The 27,179-nt window shown below is 33.0% G+C and overlaps 2 protein-coding genes across 3 annotated transcripts; one reads left to right on the top strand and one right to left on the bottom strand.

Annotated features, from left to right (window-relative positions):
* The first annotated feature begins 563 nt into the window (after nt 1-563).
* On the top strand, nt 564-26,455 carry LOC108908758 (zinc finger protein 33A-like). 2 transcript variants are annotated; one of them, XM_018712886.2, is made up of 4 exons: nt 564-970; nt 1,034-1,336; nt 1,451-1,638; nt 25,095-26,455. In XM_018712886.2, exons 1-4 carry the CDS (start codon nt 638-640, stop codon nt 26,185-26,187), a joined length of 1,917 nt encoding a protein of 638 aa, XP_018568402.2. In that variant the 5' UTR covers nt 564-637; the 3' UTR covers nt 26,188-26,455. The 2 variants fall into 2 exon arrangements, with proteins under 2 accessions (XP_018568402.2, XP_018568403.1); XM_018712887.2 differs by lacking the exons at nt 564-970; nt 1,034-1,336; nt 1,451-1,638 and adding exons at nt 23,676-23,850; nt 23,907-24,209; nt 24,324-24,511.
* Nucleotides 16,458-22,754, bottom strand: LOC111691736 (zinc finger protein 184-like). Its single transcript, XM_023454993.1, has 3 exons — nt 22,467-22,754; nt 22,124-22,311; nt 16,458-19,094 (listed from the first exon to the last, which is right to left on the bottom strand). The coding sequence occupies exons 1-3, from the start codon at nt 22,740-22,742 to the stop codon at nt 17,273-17,275; spliced, it is 2,286 nt and encodes a 761-aa protein (XP_023310761.1). The 5' UTR covers nt 22,743-22,754; the 3' UTR covers nt 16,458-17,272.
* Nucleotides 26,456-27,179: the final 724 nt, after the last annotated feature.

Raw genomic sequence — 27,179 nt, 5'->3', positions numbered from 1 at the left:
ATTATATTAGTGTTCTATGATTTGTACATTACAAAGATCTTGTAATGTTCTATGGTGCAAAAGAACAGAATACAGCGATTTCGACTTACATGAGCGTTTACACTTAATAGGGTTTTTTCGCGAGTGAAGTGGTATGTTGTAGCATTGTTTATATAGTTGGTGTAACTATATAAACAATGGTTGTAGTATGTGTTGTATGAGAGAATAAAGAGATTTACAATACTATGTCACAAATAAGATTAAAAAAGATAGAAATCGTAACTACAAGTCAGATATGTACCAATTTCAGTCGCGAAAATAAGCCTAATATATGTGCACTTATAAGTATGTATAAGTCATTCCACACTGCAACCGTTCCATGGTACTCGTCATGACACGGGTCGTGTGAAATTTGAGCGAATACGCCTATCTATATATTTTTTTATTAATGTGACCAAACAGTGGAAATAAGGTCTGTTTATTTATATTTTCAACTTTATTATTTTTGTCACTTTCCATTTTGTTTTATAAATTGATATTTTAAATCAAATGTGTAAAAATTTTCAATAAATCCACGAAATCAATTTTAAAAATCTTTTAACGACTGGGAATTGGCGTAAGAAAAAGTAAATAGATCTTATTTCCACTATTGGATCACATGAATAAAAAAAAAGCGATAGGCCGGATAGGCGTATTCGCTCAAATATCACACGACCCCTGCCATAGAACGAGCCATGCTACGCTGTGTTGTGGAATGACTCTACCTGCTGCAAATGCTTCAAAATTTCACCTATTCTGTGAGGTTAGGGTTACTAATGAATGTTATCAAATTTTGTGGAGATTTCTAATAACATTAATGTGGAAGTTTGAGAAAAACATATACACAGAGGATACGTCCTGTAGGCTTTGCCACAGTAACTTAAATACTGGAGATTTCATAGTAATAGACGAAATCATTGAACAAGTCCTAGATGTCCTTTTGCTGAAACTGGTAAGAAGAATTAAACCTCTGTGTAATTTTTGAGACATTCCCGAGATATAATTTACATTTTAGAACGGTACAAAAGAACACAAATCTATGATGTGCAAAGCCTGTTCCACTAAACTGTTTGCGGCATTTAATTTTAAAGCCACCTGTACGGATACGGAGGACTGTATCTTTCCTTATATTGATTCTGAAATGGAAGCGCCAGCCGACCTAACTGAAATTTATCTAAAGGTAAAAGGTAAAGAACATTTAAAGCATATATTAGAAGACGAGAGGATTTGTCGACTGTGTATGCAGGTATCCACTTGCGGGTTTACGTCAGTAAACGAAGTAGACGTTGATTCGCTTCTCATTTATATTCCAGAAGTAGTAAGTACATTATTCGAGTTTAGAAACTAATTTTCCTCGACATTATTTAACGGATTAATTAATTTTGATCCGTTTGATCACAAATTAATGTTTGTAACGGATTTTTTCTTGTAGGACTTTAGCTCCGTCAGAGAACCCGTTATATGCAAAGTTTGCCTCGATTTGTTGGACACTCACGTGAGTTTTTTAGGAAATTTTTTTAATGCGGAAGAGGAGATTGAAAATGTTTCATGCGACAAAGCCATAAAAAGTTCTCCCCATATTATCACAGACGAAATTGAATTAAAATCGGAAGATTATAAGTAAGTCCAAAATACTTTAAATTTATTTTAATTATGCACCATTTAATATTTTTCTAGTGATCTAATATTTTCGTATCATTGTTTGGAGATAATTTGTCACAAATCTAGAAAATGTTTAGGTTTGTGTAATTTAAAAAGTAGATTATTAAGCACAAAAATGATTATTCAGAATTGTTAATACTATAAAATGTTTTATTTTTACTTTACTAAAATAAAAACGTCTATAAATGACCGTTTGGGCAAGAAAATAATTCTTATTATCTTAAAATTTAACAAGAGAAATACGTATATACAGAATTACAGATTTTAATACTTGGTTATTTTTAGCATTTTCAATCTTAACACCGGTCTTGTTATTTGTTTTTGCTATCTTCTTCAGCTTTAATTCTTTCTTTAAGAATTTTCTCTGACGATGGCAATGCACTAATCGTTATTTGTTTAAAACGCCAAATTTTTGCTGTGTTTAGGAGATTTTTGGTAAAATTCAAAAGTATTCACTTCTAATATACTCTGGATGGTGTAAGGGGATTAAGTTACCATTATTTAAAAGGTTATTCTTGTACTAATATAACACAAAACCAAGTACAAAATGAATAAATACAGTTAAGCTGTTAAACAATAGCCAATAGTAATGAAAAACACAACGTACTCAACCCTATTTGAACCAATTCATGAGCGGATATACAATCTTCTCTTCAACAGCTTTTTTCCTGCTTTTGAAATTTTCTGTTCTAATTCTCAAGCATTCATACTTTCTTTTAGTCACAAATTTTCCTTTCTACCGACTCTGTTTTTCTTCCGAATTTTTATAAGTTAAAGCAATCAGCTGTGCAAGCGATCATGTAGCATAATGTAACCAGCGTTCAAGTAAAAACATGGTCAAGTTGGTTCTGAAAATTTGGACGTAGGGCGTAGCGTATAGCAAATGAACTTATCTTAACTTATGAATCTGTCAAAGCGCTATATCGCCGCTATCAATTTGAATATTTTCGTTTTAAAAAGCGTTTAAAATGGTGTTTTCTCAAGAACAAAAAGTGTTTATCATAGAGTCCTACTTTAGAAATGGACGCAAGATTGATGGAATATGGAAGTATTCTATTGAGGAATGTTTCATAGAATTTCAAAATCAATTTCCCGGCGTTGTTGAGTACAAAATTTTTCAAAGTGCAGTTCAGCGTTGTGTTAATGTTTTTCGTGAAACGGGCAGTGTAACAAGAAAAGAAGGAAGCGGCCGACCTAAAAAGCGGACTGAAGAATTAAAAGAAAATGTCCAACAAATAATGGAAAATGCGCCAAGAACTTCTGTACGTGTTTTATCACAAATGGTGGGAGTATCAGTCGGTACCTGCCACACAGTGTTAAAAAAAGATTTGCGTTTGTTCTCCTATCGTTTAACTTGTCAGCAAGAACTTCATGAAGTTGATTTTCCGCGACGGGCTGTATTTTGTGAATGGTTTTTAAACAACTACGGTGAACTTCATAATATCACCTTTTTTTCTGATGAAGCCTGGTTTCATTTAAGTGGTTACGTAAACTCACAGAATATGAGAATGTGGTCTTCTGAAAAACCAGATAACTTTTTTGTCGAGGGCCCTCTACACGCTCAAAAAATTGGAGTTTGGTGTGCTCTCAATCGAAGGAGGATTTATGGACCTATTTTTTTTAATGGTACTCTTACTGCGCAAAGGTATAGAGAAGAAATTATCGCTCCTTTTGTTAACCAGCTGGAAGAAAACGAAATTACAAACTTTTACTTTCAACAAGATGGCGCAAGGGCACATACGGCAGGCGAGACGATGAATATGTTGAGGGAAGTTTTCCAAAATCGACTAATAAGTCTCAATGCTGAACATGAATTTCCACCGAGGTCATGTGATATTACGCCGTGTGATTTCTTTTTGTGGCCTTACCTTAAAAACACTATTTTTGAACTGCCTATTCCTGATTTAAACCATCTGCAGGCTCGACTTATAGACAAGATTCGTGAAATTAACAATACCCCGAGCATCTTAGAAAATGTCTTTAATTCTTTGAGGAACAGGTGTGAAAAGTGCTTGGAACAAGGAGGGGGACACTTTCAGCAGCTGCTTTAATTTATTGTTATAACAAGGAGGGGGACACTTTCCGCAGCTCCTTTAATTGTTTGTTATTGTTATCACGATTATTCTTTAAAATAAAGTTATATAGTCATTAACGTTATTGAAACTGACAGCTGCTATACAGCTCGTTGAGAAATGAGGTTAAGTTGGTCGCTATAAGCTACTCCCTTCGTCCAATGTGTCAGAGCCAACTTCGACCACGTTTTTATTTGAACGCTCGTTATATACATGACAAGGACTGCCAACTTAAAAATAATGAACTCGGCATACTCGTGCGCTGTCACCAAGTTTCTGTTGCAACTTTTGGCATTTATTTATGCATATTGAGTAAAAAATAATAATTGAGAAATGCAAATATATAATTTTAAGTAGTTTAAACTCGATTTTATTCAATATCTACAAGCAAGTATCTCAATCTACTTACTTTCTAGTCATAAAGAATATTTTTCTTTGCATTGGCATGATTTTATAACGTGGTATAAACGTCTGAACATCTTTCAATATGAGAAATGATTTTGAACAGTTTATAGTAAATAGCCCAACATTTTAATCTAAAATAGTGGAAAAGATTGAGTTTTGATAGTCTTTTAATATAAATAGCATCAAGAACAGTTAAATTTAAAAACATGTAGATAATAGTTGATGTGCAGAGGAATATTTAGAAACGTCAAACGCAAAGTGACAATTGTCAAACCGCCATATTTGGGCAAAATGAGAACGGTAGCTGTACTCGGTCAATCTAGGAACTTTATACAGGGTGTGCCATAAGCACATGATCATGTGCTTATGGGACACCCTGTATACTGATCAGTTATGCCGACATCTAGTAAACCCTCAAAGTTCTTTAACTGGCCATCTCTACTGTACAGCCATCACCCCATCAAAATTTTTTACTATGCATTTGAATCGTTCCAGTGACTCCCCCTGGGAAGACGAACCTGTTGACTACACAAGTGACTGCCAATCTGAATATGCGGGATCTACAAATAATTCCAAGCACAATACCCAAAAAGAACCGACACGAACCGAAGGAAAAAAATTTCGGTTAAAACACAAGGATTCTTCGAAAGCGCAGGCGTATAAGCGGGATCAACGAAAGCACAAAGTTTCCTCGAAGGAGACGATGTATAAATGCGATTCGTGCGATTACAAAACCATTTATAAGCAACATCTCAAACTACATCAACTAAAACATAAAGACGTCTCTGAAGAACAGATGTTAAAATGTGATTCATGTGATTATAAAACTAGACGAAAGAGATATCTTGTACGTCATCAGCTGAGACACAAAAGCGACTCCGAGCAGCGGATGTTGAAATGTGATTCGTGCAGTTATAAAACCATTTATAAGTGCTATCTCAAAAACCATCAACTAAAACATAAAGTCGTCCCTGACGAACAAATGTTGAAATGTGATTCGTGTGATTATAAAACTGGAGAAAAGAGATATCTTATACGTCATCAGCTGATACACAAACGCATCTCTGAAGAACAGATGTTAAAATGTGATTCATGTGATTATAAAACTAGACAAAAGAGATATCTTATAAGTCATCAGCTGAGACACAAAAGCGTCCCCGAGGAGCAGATGTTGAAATGTGATTCGTGCAGTTATAAAACCATTTATAAGTTCGATCTCATACGACATCAACTAAAACATAAAGACATCTCTGAAGGGGAAATGTTGACATGTGATTCATGTGATTTTAAAACTAGACAAAAGAGATATCTTAGACGTCATCAGCTGATACACAGACGCATCTCCGAAGATCAGGTGTTGAAATGTGATTCATGTGATTATAAAACTAGACAAAAGAGATATCTCACACGACATCAACTAAAACATAAAGACATCTCTGAAGGGGAAATGTTGACATGTGATTCGTGTAATTATAAAACTAGACAAAAGAAATATCTTAGAAATCATCAGCAGGGACAAAGGCATCTTCGAAAAGCAGATGTTAAAATGTGATTCATGTGATTATAAAACCATTTATAAGTATCTTACACGACATCAACTGAAACATCAGGTCATCCCTGATGAACAAATGTTGAAATGTGATTCATGCAGTTATAAAACCATTTATAAGAATAATCTTAATCAACATCAGCTTAGACACAAAAGCATCCTCAAAGAGATGTTGAAATGTGTTTCCTGCAATTTCAAAACCATTTATAAGGCCAACCTTGTATAGCATGTTAAAACATAAAGACATCCTCGAAAAGCAGATGTTTAAAAATAATATTTATAAGAATAATCTTAAACAGCATCGGCTTAGCCACGAGAGCATCCCCAAGGAGATGTTGAAATGTGATTCATGCAGTTATAAAACCGTTTATATGTTCTATCTTACACAACATCAATTAAGCATAAATGCAATATGTTTGATTTTTTAAAACCATTTATAAGGGCCATCTTAAACAACATCAACTAAAACACAAAGTTTTCTGTAAAAATGAGATGTTTAAATGTGATTCATGTAATTATAAAACTATACCTTGATCTGATCTCTTTCAAAAAATAAATTTTGAATATTTAAATTATTTATAAGCGCTATCTCGCACAACATCAACTAAAAGACAAAGACTTCCCTGAAGAGCAGATCCTGAAATGCTAATTCTGTGTTATAAAACTATTTGTAAGGGTAATCTTTCACAACATCTGTCGAGACACAGGAGATCTGTTTGTTAGCTCGAGTCGAAAAGCAGGTGTAAAGAAAACCATGTATAAGAAGAAATAGAAGAAAACATAGTCACAAAAACTAAATCGATTGAAGACTAAGGGCAAGAGAAATCAAAGTAAGTCTGATAACGAAACAAGTTAAATGTTATAGCGTATTACCCAGTATCGAGTACACCCACACGAAGTCATCGATGGGGAGTAGTAATAAAGAAATAGTAGGAAGGAGACAAATAACAGGGGATTATATGACAGATGACAAGACAGGAACAGAAGTCGTGCTAAAAGGTTCAGAAAAGGATTAGAGAAAAGAAAGGATCAACAAGATAAGAAATTAGTGTGTTAAACACTGATAGAAAGGTGTAAACCCTTAATAATAGACGTATTAAATTAAATATTTAAATCCAAAATGTTGGATATTGTTATTTAGTCAAGTTAGAGAATAGGAAGTGGCGTAGGTATAGTTTAAGAAAATTTTAGGAAAATACAAAAATAAATTGTTAGCAATCACATTATTTTTTATTTAATTTGAAATATAGTGAATCCAAGTCATTAAATGAATTAGACATTCTTTTTTTATAAGAAACAGAATGACTAGTCAGTTAAAATTTAAATATAATTTTTTTTATCTTTGCCGTCTCAAAATTAAGTATTTAAAATCAAATCAGTATAATATTTTAAAATCAATACAGGGTGATTCAGAACTTATCCAAAAAAAAAATTCTAGATGTACAGGGGACCCTTACAAATACAATTTTGTAAAGAAAAAACCAAAAAGGTCAGTTCGAAATTGATTTAAAAATAAACTTCTGCACGGCACTGGAAACTGGTCCACTGTAAAACCTGACCCAGCACAATGCAACCGGTATAGCGACGTGATAAAAACGGACAAAAACTTTCGCAAGGAAAGAAATATGTAAATATAATTTTATGCCACCTATTTTATATCGGCAAATTCAAATGCTTTTGCCTTTATTAATTATTAATAAAATTAATTTGTGTTTTTAAATAATAAAATCATTTGACATACCCGATGCTGCAACAGCAATTGTTCAAAATTTTATCCACTCACCTGTAAAGACATTTGGGTCCGTCTTACTCACTTTCTACAAACTAACACAAATGATGTCATGCTTCACCATAACACAAATACTTCACCATTATACAAATGCCTTGCTTCACCATAAATTAAAACGATATCCATCAACTCTGAGTTGCTATACACGCAAGCCATTTTTGACACCAACTACTAAAAAACTGATGTAAATACCACAGATAACGGGTAAAAACTACCGCAACGACGGATTTCAGTATTAGAAGTCACCTGGCTCTCCACGCGTATTGCGAATGATGCTAGAGACTACAGTTGTCCAGCTATGTGGTGGTTTAATGTGCTATAACTTCAATAATTTTTTTCTCAGAAACTATAAGGATTTTACAAAAACTTTTTTTACAATATTGACTCCATTTCTCATGCCGCATCTATTACCAAATTTTTTTGGATAAGTTGTGAATCACCCTGTATAATAATCTCAGAACCTTACCCTGAGGTAAGACTACTCATGTTAGATTAAAATTTCCTTATATCTTAAATTAATTTGGTTTTAAACAAAAACTTTCTCTAAACAGCAAAATTCGAATTAAAGTAAAATATGCTCATGTGAGCTGGCGCCCAGACAATAAAGAAGAAAATAAAATACAAAGAAAAAAAGATAGGCAGAATAAGAAAATTAAGGTAAGAAATGTTTTTATATCTCGAGGAGTTATTACAATTTACAGGTTCGGAAAGTCCTCATGGTTCATCGGCTGTTATGTGAGAGCGATAAAGTAAGTCATAGAAATCCGTACGATAGAGAAGGATGGCTATAATGAAGGCATCTCATAGTCACCGACCGTTTTGCCCTTCCACAAATAAGATCCACTTCCACTTCAGGATTGTATAAGGAGTGACATCTATTACAGAAAAGGCAAACGACGAAAACAAAGATGACCACCGGTCGCTGAGTTAGAAGTGGAAATGGATCTTATTTGTGGAAGGGCAAAACGGGCGGTGTCTATGAGACGCCTTCGTTATAACCATCCTTCTCTATCGCACGGATTTCTATGACTTACTTTATCGCTCTCACATAACGACCGATGAACCATGGGGACTTTCCGAACCTGTATATAATTATGTATAATGTGGATAACTTCTTGAACCTTCTGTTAAATAATCAAATATATTTATTTTCTTGGGTATAGGGTTCTCGTCTGATAGGCCATTAAAAAATGAAGAAAGAAAACACCAGAATACTTTTTGCTCTTAACGTATAATTCCCGATCGGGAACTTTATAAAAAGAATTTTAATTTTCACGTATATTACAGGTCAAATTATTTTAAAACCTAAAAATATACAAAAACTTGTAATTACATTATTATCAAAACTAATTAATTTTGTTTGTACGTACCTAAACAACCATTCCATACAATTTTTAAATTTTCCTAATCGTTACTAATATAGTAGAGAATTTTTTATTTTGTTTGTTATCCTTCTTTTTTCCTTATTCTAAAATTAACTTCTATTTGCATTTTAATTGGAATTTTGTTATAAATAATTTTAATTTTGAATTCTTCAGTGTTGATGTGTGGATACGATGATACTGACATGAAAAACGCGATAATTTGAGCAAGTTCTAGGAGATTTATTGGGGACCCGAAATAAAATAATACAGAAAACATAAAATTTAAAAGCTGGATTTATTGAAACTATTTGTGAATAAATAAGTATATTGAAATATTGAAAATAATTACGTTTATTTAATTAAATTATAGTATATTTTACTTCAATTTCTAATATTAGTTTTGTCATTAATACTAATTTTATTTTTTTTAATATAAATTATTTCCTGAATTAGTCTTGTTGTAATTTGGTTCTTTGACTAAAAATTTAGTTTGATGTAAATTATATGAATGTTTTTTTATCTTTTATGTCTATTAATGAACAATTTTTTGTATATTTATGACCATTTAATCTGTTTTCTTAATTTTGTGAAGTCGTACCTATATATTGACCATTGCAATCATTACATGGAATAAAGTATACAACACGTGAATTTTTTAAGACAGGAGTTTTACTTTTCAAAGGCGTGAACAATTTTTTTTATTGGTTAGATGATTTATGAACGACAGAAATATTGTATTTGGATAAAATAAATTTAATTTTTTCTGATAAACATTGTATATATGGCAATGCAATATATTGAAAATTAACAGAGATTTGATCAGAGACTATAGGTTTTTTTTTCTTGATTTATTATAGAAGGTAAAAATTCTTTGTTTAATCATTTTATTAAAAAACTTGGGTGGGTAATTATTTTGTAATATATTTTTTACTTCTTTGACGATTTTAGATTGGTAAATAGGTGCAATGCTCTAAAATTTAAATATAGGTACCTTTTTGTGCGGATTAAGATTAAATCAAGAAAGTTAATTTTATTGTTTTCAATTTCAATTGTAAATTGTAATTTGGGACGAAAACTGTTAAATGCATTTAAAATATTGTCAATTTTTTCTTCGGGAAGTGCGATAATGCAATCATCAACATATCTTTTGAAAAATAATATATCAAAATTTTAATTTTTAATAACTTCTAAAAATTCCATAGTTAATTGTGCTATTGTTGAAGAAATTGGTGCTCCCATTGCACAACCTTCTATTTGTTGGTAGAAATCATTTTTATATTGAAAAAAATTAGTAGTTAGAGTATGTTTAAAGCCAGTTAAGAATTCATTTAAAGGGAGAGTAGTATGTTCTTGTAAAACATTCCATTTTTTTCACAAAATAGGTTTTTTAGTTGTAATTAACTTTGTTAAAAAAAATTAAATAGTATTGTTGTAGTCTGTGTTTAAATTTTTATTTTGACATAATGAATTATAAATTTATAATCTTTGAAGAACGTCCCTATTTATCCTGCGATAACTTATTTCTACTCTTTAATTCTACAAACTAACATTTACTTATTACCTATACATACATATTGTCCTTTCTTTCTTTTAATGTCAACGATTTTTAAGTAGTAATTTTCTTTCTGTCTCCTCACTCTTTCCTTTTTGTCAATTTGTTCCTTTCTCTGCCGAACTCGCCTTACTAGCTGCTACTACTTATCTCCTTTATTACTAGTTACGACAATTCAAATAATTTTACTAATATGAATATTTGATTATTACTCTTTAGTTATCTGTCAAACTTCGTGTACACCCTTATTCTTTCTTCAAACACGATTTTCCTCTAATTTTAATTTTTCTCTGCTGTTATCTTCTTTCCTTTATAGTTTCCTGCACGATAAACAACAATTTTGTATTCTCCTTTCTGCTTAAGAAATTTTTTTTTCTCAGCAACTGATTTTCACTAACCCCTTCGTGTTCTTTTCCTTTCGTCTTCTTTAATTTATTTAACTTTTTTTTATTCAATCTTTTTATGTTTTTGACAATTATATAGTAGTAAGGGTAATCCACACCTGCAATCGTTTTTTATACATCAACTGAGGTCTCCTCAAAGACTCCTTATGTTCGGTTGTTAGCAAAACATACCAGTACAATTGCATTTAAGAAAGCTCTTTGTGCTTCAAAACGTGATATTTAATACCATTCTTGTATTTAGTTTCGTAATAGCAGTCGCTACACCTGTACATTTGAATCTGTGATGGATTTTTGTGTCAGTTGGTGGTATTGCATAGCTCTTCTGTATTTAGTTTCAAAATTGCAATTGTTACACCTGTACATTTGAACTAGGAAAGAATCTTTTATGTTTTAGTTGGTGCTGTTTGATATAGCTCTTGTATTTAATTTCGGAATCGCAGTAGTTACACCTGTAAGTTTGACCTCAGATGGATCTTTATGTTTCAGTTGGTGCTGTTTTATATTATTCTTGTATTTAGATTTGAAATCGCAGTTGTTACAACTGTACATTTGAATCTGCGAAGGATCTTTATGTTTCAGTTGGTGAAATTTGATATTACTCTTTCTTTCAGTTTCATAATCGCAGTTGTTACACCTGTACATTTGAACCTCTGAATGATCTTTATGTTTCAGTTGGTGCTGTTTTATATTATTCTTGTATTTAGATTTGAAATCGCAGTTGTTACAACTGTACATTTGAATCTGCGAAGGATCTTTATGTTTCAGTTGGTGAAATTTGATATTACTCTTTCTTTCAGTTTCATAATCGCAGTTGTTACACCTGTAAGTCTGGACCTCAGATGGATCTTTATGTTTCCATTGGTGCTGTTTGATAACATACTTGTACTTAGTTTCATAATCGCAATCGTTACACCTGTACATTTGAACCTGTGAAGGATCTTTATGTTTCAGTTGGTGCTTTTTGATATTACCTTCGTAATAAGTTTTATAATCGCAGTAGTTACACCTGTAAGTCTGGACCTCAGATGGATTTTTACATTTCTGTTGGTGCTGTTTGATAACATACTTGTACTTAGTTTCATAATCGCAGTAGTTACACCTGTACACCACTGAAGAACTTTTATGTGTCAGTTGGTGCTGTTTGATTTTATTCCTATATTTAGTTTCGAAATCGCAGTAGTTACACCTGTAAGTCTGGACCTCAGATAGATCTTTATGTTTCCGTTGGTGCTGTTCGATATAACTCTTGCATTTAGTTTCGTAATCGCAGGTTTTACACTTGTACATTTGAACCTGTGAAGGATCTTTATGCTTCAGTTGGTGCCGTTCGACGTGACTCTTGTATTTAGCTTGGTAATCGCAATTCTTACACCTGTACATTTTGACCGATGCGAGGTCTTTATGTCTCAACCGGTGGCTTTGAAGTAATTTCTTATTCTTATTTTCGTACTGACAGGATTCACATTTATACCCTTCTGAATTGTTCTCATGTCTCAGACTGTGCTCTGTAACATTGCTCTTGCATCCAGTTTGGTAAACATGGTTATCACATTTGTACAATACTCTGCACTCCTGCTTGGTTTTCGTTTTACATTTGTTTTCCGATCCATTCTCATTTTTACATCCATCCTCTTCCGCATCTTTATAATCACTCTTCTGGTATGGTTCATTATTGGAAGTCTCCAGTGGCGCCTCACTGAAAAAATTGCGTTCAAAATTCCATTTAAATCATACAAATCTGTTTTAAAGAATATGGAGTAAAATCAATAATTTTTGCCAACTTTGATGCCGTTCAATGGCAAAACAAAGCAACTTGGCACATAAGTTTGCATTTAAATATATTTTAGAGACTTTGTGTGGGTTTTAATGTGGAACAGAAACTGTCAGTGGAACACCGATAAAATTTTACATATATTAATGAAAATTTCTGATATTTATCTTTAAGAATGTCGCTAACACAATAGCTCAATCATTTCCATTTGAAGTTTTGAAGTGAAAGTTTCTGTCAGAGCTTTGATCACGTGCTCCCAGAGAACTTGAATATGTCATCTAATAACCGAACAGTACACGTTATCCGTGTGCATTTGAAAAACGAAGATTAAATTTTGGGTGTGACACAAGCTTACCAAATGTTTGTGGTTAGATGAGCTGAGCCGGCTTCTTCGTGCAATATAGAAGAAATAATTATCATTGTGAAAATGGTACTTACTGTGATTTTTATGACCAAATGAGCAAAATTTCAAGTCAAAATTTATCAAATTAAGCTAATTTAAATAGGCAACAAGACACATAAATTATATTATTTATTTAAATTTAACACAAGAACATTTACAATACAATTATAAAGTTTTTATTGAAATTTTGATAACTGGGCATTTTCCATTGATGAACTTAAAAACTTTCCCATATTATATTTATTAAAAATGAAAATAAAACATTGAAATTTTGTTATTTTGCAAATAAGTTCTTTAATGAAAACTGGTAAAGTATCCTTTATATCCAAATTCAACCTAAAGCCATACTGATTGATGTGTCAAGATCTCATACTTTTTCCATGTAATTTATTAACCCAGCTTTTGATCGGTCAAAAATCTTTGCATCATTGTTTATAACCAATGTAAGCCTATAATTTGTTACAATTTGTATAACACCAATCTCATAAACTGGCACAGTAATTGATTGCTTCCATGAGTACGATAAGACTCCTTTTTGGTGACACGCCAATATGAATTAAAAATTGAACGATATACTTACGCACTCATTTTGTTGTATAAACCGTGACAGTACCACCAGGCCCTGCACCACTTTTTAAATTAATGTTAAAGTAGTTTCCTCTTACCTTACTTCCTCATCTTCAGATTTTATGTCGACACACTCAGTTTTGATCGACATTTCCATTTCGCTAATATCGAATTCTTTGTCCAGGTTTTCAGTCTTAACGAATAAATCAGATGGCGATGTATCTAGCCGTCTTTCTGTAGCTGAATTATCACAAACACCACTAATTTTTTCATCTACTTCTAAGCATTCTCTAAGAAAACTGTTGTGGGTACACAGGAAATCAAAACATTCCTTACATACAACCGGATCTTTGACGATATTTATATTCTGCAAATTATTGAATTAAATTGCGAATAATGCAAATATTTAATATCGTTTATACCATTTCAGGAGTCAATTTCTGAATAGCTTCGAATTCCTCTTCACGTATAAACATAAACTCACTTGTTACTGGCTGCAAACACAATCGACATATTTTCTGACTGCAACAAATATCAACTAACTCGTTTTTCTTTTCCTGCATGTTCTCTGCAGGTTTCTTCTGCAAGCCGGTGGCAATCCAAAAAATTACATTTTAAAAAAAACTAAAAAATGTTAATTATTATATAAATGTATAAAGGTCTCAATTTTTTGTTGCTCTCAGTATGTGTCTTTTGATATTAATCATTGTTCTTTATTGGTGTGAATCATTAAAAACTACTACATTTGTTCCAAAAAAGTTACCAACAATCAAACACATGGGCATTGTGGTATAAAGCTTTCATAAGGTCAAAAATCCGTTGTTTTAAATCAAATGCGATTGGCTCCGACTGTTGGAAACTGTTTGCAATGCACTAGAAACAAAGCTAACATGTACAGGGTGATTCACTATATTTTGACCCCCCTTTAACTTTTTTGTTTTAAGAGTTATAAAAAAATGTGAAATACAAAATTTGCACGATTTTTTATGAAGTTTTCGAAAATGATGGTAGAAAAACAAATGAAGTTCAAACAAAATGGCCGCGGATGTTAACTTTGCTAATTTGAATGGAACACCCTGTATATTTTTACATATTTGGATAGAACGTTCCTTATCGAGCATAGCCATATAGGGTTTGTTGGGTCCATCTCTAACAATAAGCGAGATATTATTAAAAAACGAAAAGATGTTTTTTTATTAAGAAAATAAGACATCTTGTAATTGTTAAACCTCTTTCAGGCACTTATGCTTTTTTTACGTAAGGATTTAGATTTAGTAATATATTTTGACATATCGGACATTGATATAGTCCAAAATGCGTATAGGTATTTAACTAAATCCATTGTATAAGTATTTACTTATACAATGCTAAATCTCACTAATTAGACCGTGTGAGGCCAATTACTCATGGACAATGTTATGTGGTAGGTCGAGACAGTGACAGGTAGTAATGTCATAATAACATTGTTATTGTTTGACAGTTTGTATTATTATTTAAATAAAATGGGTTACACAGAAATAGAAAATTGAAATATTAGGAATTAAAATAAAGTATGGAGAATATCTTAATTACTCTATTTTAATTCCTATATTTCAATTTTCTACTTCTGTGTGACCCATTTTAATTAAATAATAATACAAACTGTCAAACAATAACAATGTTGTCGTAATATTACCACAACCACTGTCACGGCCTACCATATAACATTGTCCATGAGTAAATAGGCCTCTCACGGCCTAATTAGTGAGATTTAGTTAAAATACTTATACCCATTTTGGACCATATCAATGTTCGATATGTCAAAATATATTACAAATAAAACCAAATACTTACATAATTGGAAAAAAGGCAGAAATGCCTGAAAGATGTCCAACAATTACAAAATATCTTATTTTCTTAATAAAAAACCTTCTATTAGTTTTTTAATATTATCTCCCTTATTATTAGAGATGGACCCAACAAACCATGACCATGACTGTGTTCGGCAGGGAACGATCTATCCAAATATGTAAAAATATACAGGGTGATCCATTTAAATTAACAAAGTTAACATCCGCGGCCATTTTGTTTGAACTTCATTTGTTTGTCTACCATCATTTTCGAAAACTTCATAAAAAGTCGTCTTTGCCTTTTTCAGGAATTTAAGGAGTATATTATATCGGTATATCGGTAAGTCTACATTACCATTTTTTAGAATGAAATCAAAACGTGTTCAGGTTTTTGAAATTTTATCCAGCTTCAAGATTCCTCAGCCTTTCGCAGACACCTGGTATGTATATGTAACACCAAAGGAAGGCAAATATCATACAATAAAATATTTTTATTTCAAATTGGATAAGGAAGTACATACAATTATTTATATTTATATAAAGATTTTGCATTTATTTACCTTTTCAAAGAATAAAAAGAAACTTATATTACTGTCGTAAGAGTTATTCCCATACTTAAAGCCTTCTATCGAAATTATTAACTAAAATGACTCGACTTAAATCGTGATTCAAATAAAATAGAAATCAGTTGTTTCAAATAATTTAAATTACGAATTAAATCAGTTGAATGAAACTGTCACAGCCCTGAAATAATAGTGCGGAATATTCATTTTTTTTATATGTCAGAAATACGTATTGTGTCTGCTCTTCAGCAATGAAGAGTTCCACGTTCACCCGTTCTATAACTTATGACTATAATAAACGTGCTGGCATTTTTGTAGTCTCATCCATCCCTCGCACCAACACATTTACAATATTCCGACCACGTGAGTCGGTAGTTTCATCAATGCTAATCCAAATATGTTTGTCGTCTAATTCAGAAATTATTTTTGTTTTAACTTCGTAATCGTACACTGCTGGCAAATATTTTATTCTCAGCGTGGATTCTGCAGGCACGGTGACATTGTTATACTTTCCATTAACGCAGTTTTGCAAAAATTGTCTAAAGTTCGTGTTATTTAATTTGTCCATTGGAATATTTTACGCAACCATGACTTTTATCAAATCGTCGTTAAATTGTTTTTGACGTTCACTGGTGGTCATACTGTTACTTTCGCGAGCTTTGTGTTTTTCCGAGTTTATTTGTTCCGCAATTCGTGTTTTATAATTCCACGATATAAAGCATTCACAAATTTTGCACCTTAGTTCTGCTCCGTCGAATTCTAAATTGGGGTAATCTTTTATCCAGTTTTTGACCGTAGAGCGAGCGGGAAGCCGACGTGACATTTTTACAGAGACAATAAAAACTAACACTTATAATTAAAAATATGCATATACACCGTACTGTTACTGGACAAGACGCGACGTTTCCTTACATATGATTAGCATGCAACTGATATGATGTTGATGATTGCTGCATGACTTGAACGGCCCCGTGTAATAGCAATGAAATCCGTTTCCCCCGCCCGTCGACCGACTACCATGACCTTGACACGTGCGGGTTAAATAAACATGGTGCTTTTGTCGATTAGCCGGCGCTATTATTATTTTGTGAAGAATGGATGAATATTTAAATATTGATATCGTCGAATGAAGTATGGAGCTGAGATGTGCGAAGGATGTGGGGTCTCTAGTGATGACTTACAAGATATTTCTTTTGATTGGTTTTATAATCGCAAAAAATCGCATTTTAACATCCTCTCTTTGGGGATGTCTTTGTGTTTGAAGATTTTGCACAAGAAGGCGTTTGTATACAGTTTTATAATCACAAGGATAGCGTTTATACGTCTACCCCACGGAGTTGTTTTTGTGCCTCAGTTGATGTTGTATAAGATACGGCTTATAAACGGTTTTATAATCACACGAATCGCATTTGTACATCTCACCTTCGCGGAAGGCCTTGTGTCTTCGTTGATGTCGCGCAAGATTACCCTTAAAATGGGTTTTAAAATCGCAGGAATCACATTCCAACATCTCGAGGATTTCTTTGTGTCTAAGTTGATGTTGTACCATACAGTGCTTATAATCAGTTTTAAAATCGCACGAATCACATTTATACCCTTTCTCCTCAGAGATGTCCTTGTGCGTAAGTTGATGGTGTGCAAGGTGATATTTATTAACAGTTTTATAACTGCATGAACAGCATTTAAACATCTGGTCCTCGGGGATGTCCTTGTGTTTCAGCTGGTGTTTTGTAAGGTAATTCTTTTGACTGGTTTTGTAATCGCAGGAATCACATTTGTACACCTGTTCTTTGAGGATGCCTTTGTGCCTGAGTAGATGTCGTTTAAAACGATATTTATCAATAGTTTTATAATCACACGAATCGCATTTATAGAATTGCTCCTCGGTGAAGAGTCGGTGCCTTAATTGATGTCGTGCAAGACGATCCTTTCGACCGGTTTTATAATCGCACGAATAACATTTCAACATCTGTTCTTCGGGGATGTCTTTGTGTTTGAGTTGATGTTGCATAAGATTGTTCTTAGAAACAGATTTATAGTCGCATGAGTCACATTCAAATTTCCTATTTTTAGGAATATTTTTCCTTGTTGTTTTTCGTTGTTGATGTTGTGTGAGGTAGGGCTTGAAAATGGTTTTATAATCACACGAATCGCACTTGTACATCTGCTCTTCGGGGATGTTCTTGTGTCTGAGCTGATGGACTCTAAAACTCTTCTTATAAACAGTTTCATAGCTGCACAAATGACATTTCAGCACTTGATCTTCAGTGAAGATTTTGTGTTTCAACTGATGTTGTTTTAGGCTTTGCTTATAAATGGTTTTATAATCACACAAATCGCATTTATGCATCTGTTCTGCCGGTATGACTTTGTGTTTTGATTGGTGGCGTTTGAGGTAATATTTATCACCCGTCTTGTAATCGCAGAAATTGCATCTCAACATTTGCTCTTCAGGTACGTGTGTGTGTTTCAGCTGCTGATGACGTCTAAGGTACTCCTTTTTGAAGGTTTTGTAATCGCACAAATCGCATTTATAAGTGTCTGTGTGTCTGAGCTGGTGATTTTTAAGGTACTGCTTAAAGACGGTTTTATAGTCGCATGAAGGGCATTTCAACATCTGTTCTTCGGGGATATCTTTGTGTCTAAGCTGATGTCGCGTAAAATGGTTCTTATGCAAAGTTTTATAATCGCACCGGTCACATCTGTGCATCCGCTCTACTGGTATGTTTTCGTGCCGTTGCATATGAGATGCAAGAAGCCTCTTTTGACCGGTCTTATAATCACAAGAGTGACATTTCAACATCTGTTCTTCTGGGACGATCTTGTGTGTCAGCAGATGTCGTTGAAGAGCTTGCTTGCGAACGGTTTTAAAATTGCACAAATGACACTTGAATTTCTGCTCTTCGGGGACGTCTTGGTGTCGAACAAGATGACAGATAAGAAGATTCTTTTTAACGGTTTTATAATCACAGAAGTCACATTTATATATTCGGTTCTCAGAGGAATTCGTGCGTTTCAAGGGACGTTTAGTTTTCTTTGACAAACATGGCTTCCTTTTATGCTTATGCATAGAATTGTTTGTGGCTTCCACATTTTCAGATCGGCTGTCACTTGCGCGGTCAAGGAGTTCATCTTCCGAGAGAGACCTGAAAAAATTTAAAGTGATGCATAATAAACAGGGATTGTCAAAGCCATCGTACTGTATATCAAAGAATGTTCTTTAATTGTGAATCCGACTCAGTGAGATTTTACCATTTGAGGAATGTTTTTCTATAAACAGTTCAGTATGAATCAATGCAGGCCGGTGAGAACAGCCAGCGTCAGAAAGATTTTTGTTTGAATTTACTTTTGTAAAGACTGTCTATTACAACTAATCGATTATCGCTGCCTATTGAATAAAGGTTTATTCTGGATCTTGGGCCTTTATTTGGAAAACCGAAGTGTGTGCTTATAGACTAGGCGGTATCTGTTTTGGTTTGGGTGAATCGTATATCCACGGAGATTTTTGGCAATTTGGCTTTAAAATATCATTATAAATTAAAATTTTTCTATGCGCATAAAAAAAAACGTGGGCTTAACTTTTGACGGCACAATATGTTAAAAAAATTCGAAAAATGTCATATTTGTCTTCCTATTTAATTATGTATCTTTTCAAGAGTTGATTTTAGGCGAGAATGGAAGAGGAAAAAAATGTTTGTAATAAAATTTTACAAAATATGACTTGTTACAAATCGAATGAATCATGATTATTATTGTAAAAATCGAAAAAATCGCCAAAAATGGGCAAAAATGGACATTACTTTTTAGGGAATTTTCTTGGGACCTTCATACTTGGCTAAAAAAAAGTCCATGTTATGTCGAATCATAACACCAAATTTCATCAAAATCGGTTCTATAGATTTTACAATCCAGATTTTGAAAAAAAATTGCAAATTTTCTAAATTTTTCACAGCAAAAACCAAGGCCCTTAGATACTTGAAAATTTAATCACATATAGAAGGGCTCTCAAACTTTCAAACGCTTTTTGAAAAATTCCGTCAATTAGGAGAGCTCTGGCGCTTATTTAAACATTGGTCTAATTTTTGTACTTATAAACAATTAGAATAACTTTGTGAATATTCAATCAAATCAAATTTTTTAAAACAATTTTAAAAGTTATTGGAAATACGCTTCTTTAAATAAAAAACAGATTGATTGGTCAATTAGTTACGTAGTTATAGCAGATCAAAGTTAACCATCATTTACACTACTGGGACATCCGGGCTAATTTTTCGAAAAATACCTTTGGTATTCAGAGTACTTACCAGTTCTAATTTTGCAGTACTTTTCTTCATTGGCAACCTACTTTAAAACGCGTTTAAAGTTATGAAAGCGAGAAATTCAAGAAAATCGTACGGGTGGTGGTGATGGGGGAAACAGAGAGCGCGGCTGTTTCGGCCTGATCGAAATTGAATCGGCGAGTTCAAAACGGCGACACGCTTAAAAATTTTTAATATCTCAGCTTCTAGAGGTCCGATTTTGATTATTTTCTTTTTAAATCGATGTCTCGCGATTTAAAAAACCATTAGCGTATTTTCAAATGCCTATCGTTAATAATTATTGGTCTTTCAACAGTCCGATAATTATTTATCTTTAAACTTCCTTTAATTATCCACTTTATTTTTTTATTGTATCAAAGGTAAGTACATAAACTTATGTACTGTTTATCAAAGATCAAAAACTAATTTATTTAAATATTCTAAAATTGTTTAAACAACAATTATTTTTAAAATATGTCGAAAATTAGTAATTAACTAATTAATAATTTAATCATAATTTCTTTTGTGACTAAAGTATAATTCAAATATTATTTACTGTTTAAAATATAAGCAAATGAGAAATTAACTCATTACAAAAAAACAAAATTATAGTACAAAAATTCAATCAAATTTTAAACAAACGCCAGAGCTCTCCTAACTGACGGATTCGAATTTTTCAAAATGCGTTTGAAAGTTTGAGAGCCCTTCTATACGTGATTAAATTTTCAAGTATCTGAGGGCCTTGGTTTTTGCTGTGCGAAATTTTGAAAATTTGCAAATTTTTTTTGCAAAATCTGGATTGCAAAATTATTATGCAAAATCTATCAAACCGATTTTGATGAAATTTGGTGATGATTCTACATAACATGAACTTTCTTTAAGCCAAGTATGAAGGTCCTATACCAAACTTAAAGACCCCAAGAAAATTCCGTAGAAAGTAATGTTTTTTAACCCCAGTTTTGGCGATTTTTTCGATTTTTACAATAATAATCATGATTAATTCGATTTGTAACTGTCATATTTTGTTAAATATAATTACAAACATTTTTTTCCTTTTCCATTTTCGCCTAAAATCAACTCTTCAAAAGATACATAATTAAATAGGAAGAAAAAATTGACATTTTTTGAATTTTTTTAACATATTGTGCCACCAAAAGCTAAGCCCACGTTTTTTTTATGCGCATAGAAAAATTTTCATTTCTAGTGATATTTTAAAGCTAAAAAGCGAAAAATATCTGTGGATATACGATTCACCCAAATATGGACTCTTTAAAACAGATACCGTCTGGACTATTAGTGTAAAATGGGTAGTTTCATAACGAGGCAATTGACGCGGATCGACTGATATTTTATAATTTCAAACACTTTATAAAAAAATGATTTAGTTTCTCAGAATTTAAGATACATATACAAAAATTGAAAATGTGAATTTAATTCTTATATTTTAGGCATTTCATAATTCTAAAGATATATCTAAATAGATCAAACCATGTAATAATATTACCATTCCCATATTATTAAAATTAATTGCAAATAAAGCAAATCATCTCGGACAAGCCACATCTTACACTATAATATATATTTACAAAGTTTATGTTTTGCTTGTGTGTTTCTTGCATTTTAATAAATGCATTTTCATAAGTAAGCTCCTCTAAACTGTTGACTTTACTTTTTTTATAAAAAAGAATAGATGAAGTAAATTATTGTGATAATTGTATACTTATATTGGTTTTAAAAACACTGAATAACAGAGGAAATAGACCATTCTGATCATTTGATTACCATTATGGAATGGGATCGGTTATGGTCCCCATGTCAGATGATTGTAAATGAATAAAAAAAACGTAAAGAAAAAACTGAAAATTCTTTGGACTTACTTATGATCTTCAGATTTTAATTCAATAGCTTCTAAGTGAATGTGGAACGGACTTTCTATGGTTTTGTTGTCAGAAATATTTTCAATTTTCTCTTCCACATTAAAACAGCCCTTTAAGAAAGTCATATGGGTGTTCAACGAACCAAGGCAAACTTTGCATATAACGGGATCTGTGGTAGAAGTCAAATTCTACAAGAAAAACTCCAATTACATTTAAAAGTAAATAGATAAGTGTGACTTCATATTACTAATGAGAATATAATAACATTTTTTTTTGGTATACGAATGAACATGAACATAATTCAAACAAAAATTTGTTTCAAACTATCAAATAATGTATTTACCACTTCAGGAATATATTGACAGAGTGTATCGGTATCCAATTCTTTTACCGATGTAAATCCATTGGTGACCACTTGCATACACAATCGACAAATCCTCTCGTCTTCCAATATATCTTTTAAATGCTCTTTACCTCTTTCCTTTAGATAAATTTCTCTTAGGTCGACCGGCGTTCTCGTTTCAGAATCGATGTATGGAAAGATACGGTCCTCGGTATCCGTACACGTTGCCTTGAAATTGAATGCCGCAAACAATTTAATGGAACAGGCATTGCACATTATAGATTTGTTCTTTTCTCTTTCGTTCTAAAATGTAAATAATAGAAGTAATTGATGTCTAAATCACAGCGATATATCTTACCAATTTCAGCAAAAGAACATCTAGAACTTCTTCAATAGTTTCTTCTATTACCATGACATTTTCGTCGTTCGCGACACTAAGGCAAAGCCTACAGGACGGTTCCTCTTTGTACATGCTTTACAGATTTTCAGCATTAATGCTAAAATGCTTTATAAAAAAATACTCACTCATGCATAGCGCTAACCTACAAAATATTTCTACAACTGTACCATAGATAATTTATTTTTTGGTTCTGTATTTGATCTATGGTTACTGGTACGCGCCGCGCCATTATTCCATGGCTAGAAATTGGCCTCAATGATTTGGGATCGAGAGGGATTATCCCTCTTTATCCTGCCTCATCTCGTGTAGGCCTGGACAGCCTTCGTAGGTGGGCCCCATCCGTCGTCTACCCCGACCGCAAATGCGGCCGGTGTAGGCGCTTTGTGGGACCTCCTTTTGTCCTGGCTGGGCCCCGCCGGCTAGGGCCCTTTCTTCTGGCGCTCTTCTTGCTTCGCCGGCTCGTCTGTGTAAACCCCGGGGATGGTGCCGTGTTTATGTGTGGTATGGTTGGGTAGGGTAGTAGTAGTGCGGCTATGCAGCCCGGGATGCGCTTTGCTAAGGTGGCCCTTAGGCTAACGCTGGAGGGGAGAGGTAAGGAAGGTATGGGGTGTGTGTGTGTGTCGTTGTCTTCGTTTCTTGATCCTAGCGGTTCCTGGAACATAAAAGGTTAGCGGGCAGGAGGAGGATGTCGAAAAAGTTGGTGTCTGAAACAACTCAATGAACCGGAGCGGTCTTGTTCCGCGCATCTCTAATGAAATGTCGTTTTTGTTTTAGATTTCTGTGGTTTCATGTTACATGTTCATGTTAGGTTATTACAGTTTCGAATGTTTTCAATGTTGAAAAAATTTTAAGATGTTGAAGTTTGAAAAAAGCATATACAAGGAAGAAACATTCTGTAGGCTTTGCCATAATATCATTGATGGAAATTTCGTTGTAATTGGAGAAAATATTCAACAAGTCCTAGAGGTTCTTTTGCTGAAAGTAGTAAGATAAACCATCATGATTCATTGCTAAACATTCTTGATTCATTTATATTTTAGAACGGTACGGAAAGAGACAAATCTATAATGTGCCACACCTGTTCCACTAAACTGTTTGCGGCATTTCATTTTAAGGCAACCTGTATGGATACGGAGGACTGTATCTTTCCATACATTGATTCTGACATGGGCGCACCAGTCAACCTGTGTGACATTTATTTAAAGAAAAGAGGCAAAGAACATTTAAAAGATATATTAGAAGACGAGAGGATTTGTCGACTGTGCATGCAGGTAGTCACCTGTGCATTTACGTCGATAAAAGAAGTAAATGTTGATTCACTCCGCATATATATTCCAGAAGTAGTAAGTACATTATTTGATTGCAGAAACTAATTTCCTTCAACATTATTGAATGAATTAATTCATCTTGATCCGTTTGATCACAAAATAACAATTGTAGTGGATTTTTTCTTGTAGAACTTTAATTCCGTCAGAGAACCCGTTATATGCAAAGTTTGCCTCGATTCATTGGACACCCACACACGTTTTTTGGGAAATTGTTTAAGAGTGGAAGAAGAATTTAAAAATATTTCATGTGACAAAACCATACAAAGTCCATTTCAAATTTTCACAGAAGAAATTGAATTAAAACTTGAAGATTATAAGTAAGTTTAAAGAACCTTACATTTTTTATTGAATTATCCACCATTTAACATTTTTCTACTGATCTAACAATATAAGGTAAATTTTCAGTCGCCGAATCAATGTGAGGGGGAGCTTTTTTAATGTCGAGTTGTAATCACAGTTGACAGAAAACTATAGATTGTAACTCGGTGGTAAAAACTAAACATAAGCAGCACTCCAAGGGGGCCCATCGAGAACTATTTCTTAAATGCGGGAACTTTTAAATATGAAGTAACTAAATATTTTATTGGAATGTTTATTAAATTATATAAGAATAATATTTACTTTCCGTGATATTTTTTAAAACATAAATATGAAATTATAACAATAAATATATAAAATAGTTATTCGGGTGCTAAAACGAAGTACAAAAAATAAATTTAAACTATTGAACGGTCGCCAGTAATAATGAAAAACGGTATACTTAACCCTCTGTTGGCCAATTAATGAGTGTAAGAAATATTCCTTTGTTAAGTTAGATTATATGAAACGCCACGTGGTACTTGGTTAACCTAAATTTATTGATAAAAATGTTTTACTATGCATCATTTTCAATTTTTCCAGTGACTTTCCCTCAGAAGATGAACTCGTTGGCCATGAAAGTGAGTACCAATCTGAAAATGCAGGATTTACAAATAATTCTATGCATAATACCAAAAAAGAATCGACACGATTGGATAGAAAAAACTTTCGATTAAAGAACAAGGATTCTTCTAAAGGCGATCCTGATTATGAAAACAATCAAGAGAGACGTCTTGTACTCCACAAGGACATCCCCGAAAAAGATATGTTGAAATGTGGTTCATCCGACAAAGGCAACTTTCCCAAAAAGCAGATGTTGGAATGCGATTCTTGCGATTTCAAAACCATTTATAAGAGCAGTCTTACGCAACATCAACTAAAACATAGAGACATACTGAACGGGGAAATGCTGAAATGTTATTCGTGCGATTATAAAACCGTTCATAAACAGTATCTTAGACGACATCAACTAACGCACAAAGTCTCCTCCAAGGAGCAGAAGTATAACTGCGATATCTGCGATTATAGAACCATTTATAAGAGCTATCTTACGCAACATCAACGGAGACATAAAGGGGAAATCTTGAAATGCGATTCCTGCTATTTTAAAACCATTTATAAGAAAAATCTTGCGCGACATCAATTAAAACATAAAGACATCCCTGAAGAACAGATGTTGAAATGCGATTCATGCGATTACAAAACCATCCATAAGCGCAACCTCGTAAATCATCAGCTGTTACACAAATATGTCCTCGAAGAGCACATGCTGAAATGTGACGCATGCGATTATAAAACCGTTCATAAACAGTATCTTAGACGGCATCAGCTAACGCACAAAGTCTTCTCCAAGAAGCAGAACTACACATGTGATTCATGTGACTATATAGCAGACTGTAAGAACTCTCTTAAAAAGCACGAGCTTAAACACAAAAGCATCCCCGAGGAGGATATGTTCAAATGCGATTCTTGCGACTTTAAAACCGTTTATAAGAGCGCTCTCGTGCATCATCAGTTAAAACATAAAGGCTTCTCCGAAGAGCAGATGTTTAGATGCCATTCGTGCGATTATAAAACAATTCAAAAGGGTAACCTTACACAACATCTGATGAGACACATGAGATCTGTTCATTAGTATTGCTGGAGTCAGAGCAACGGATTTTAAAAATCCAGGTGTCGGCTGACAGATTTTTTTTACGATCTGGATCAAACTGCTAGTAACAAAATCAGATCTACTTCTCTCTTTCTCAGATTCATTTCTAACAACACCAGTAAACCCAGAAATACTGAATTAAGTCGATATACAGCTTTTAAGTGTGCGAATAACCTAGGATCGTAATATAAGTTTCTTTGGATCCCTTAAAAATGTAAATAAGTACTTAATCTATGCAATTATAGAAAAAATGTAGGTGTATGTAATAAAAACATTTTACTAGAGATGAAATGATATAATTTCAACCCCATTTCCTCTTGGTCAATTTTTTTTAAGCGCTTTTTTCCATTTGATTTAGCGAAAAAATTCTATTTTTGAACAATTACTTTAGGAGTATACACTCAGATGTTTTCGATTCTGATTCCTGCTAGCAGGCAACTTGCAAGAAAGTTTAATTTTACGATTGCGTAAATTTGTATTTAATAACAGGCAACTACTTAATATATATATTTAATTTCTGTAATGCTACAAATTAATTACATTTGTTTAAATCGTGTAACGCATTGTGACCTCATTTAGTGCGACGGATGAACACAACTTGTTTCTGAGCCGTGTGCCACTTAGTCTACAATTTCCAACGAGACGGAACCTAATATAAAGAAACGCCCATGCGAAGAGCCTAGATGATACTAAACCTTAGTATCATTTAAGTACAGATAAGTAGGCGTTTCTTTAGATTATATTCAGTCTTAATAACTTAGATATAATTTATTGTAACTTGGCTTCATTCTAATTATGAATTTACCTGTTAATTTTGGTGTTTCTAATGTTAATTAAATGTTATTACATATTATTAGTTTTGAAAAAGTGGATTATGTAGAGCAGAATTTCTTCATATTTAGATTAAAAATGAAGTGACGTTGCCACAATATTTTATTCAGTCCCAAATACTAATGTAAATTCTTGATAAATAA

Source organism: Anoplophora glabripennis, unplaced genomic scaffold (genome assembly GCF_000390285.2).
Source record: "Anoplophora glabripennis isolate ALB-LARVAE unplaced genomic scaffold, Agla_2.0 scaffold446, whole genome shotgun sequence".
Taxonomy (NCBI): domain Eukaryota; kingdom Metazoa; phylum Arthropoda; class Insecta; order Coleoptera; family Cerambycidae; genus Anoplophora; species Anoplophora glabripennis.
The sequence above is the reverse complement of the archived record's forward strand: the minus strand, read 5'-3'. Positions and strand labels throughout refer to the sequence as shown.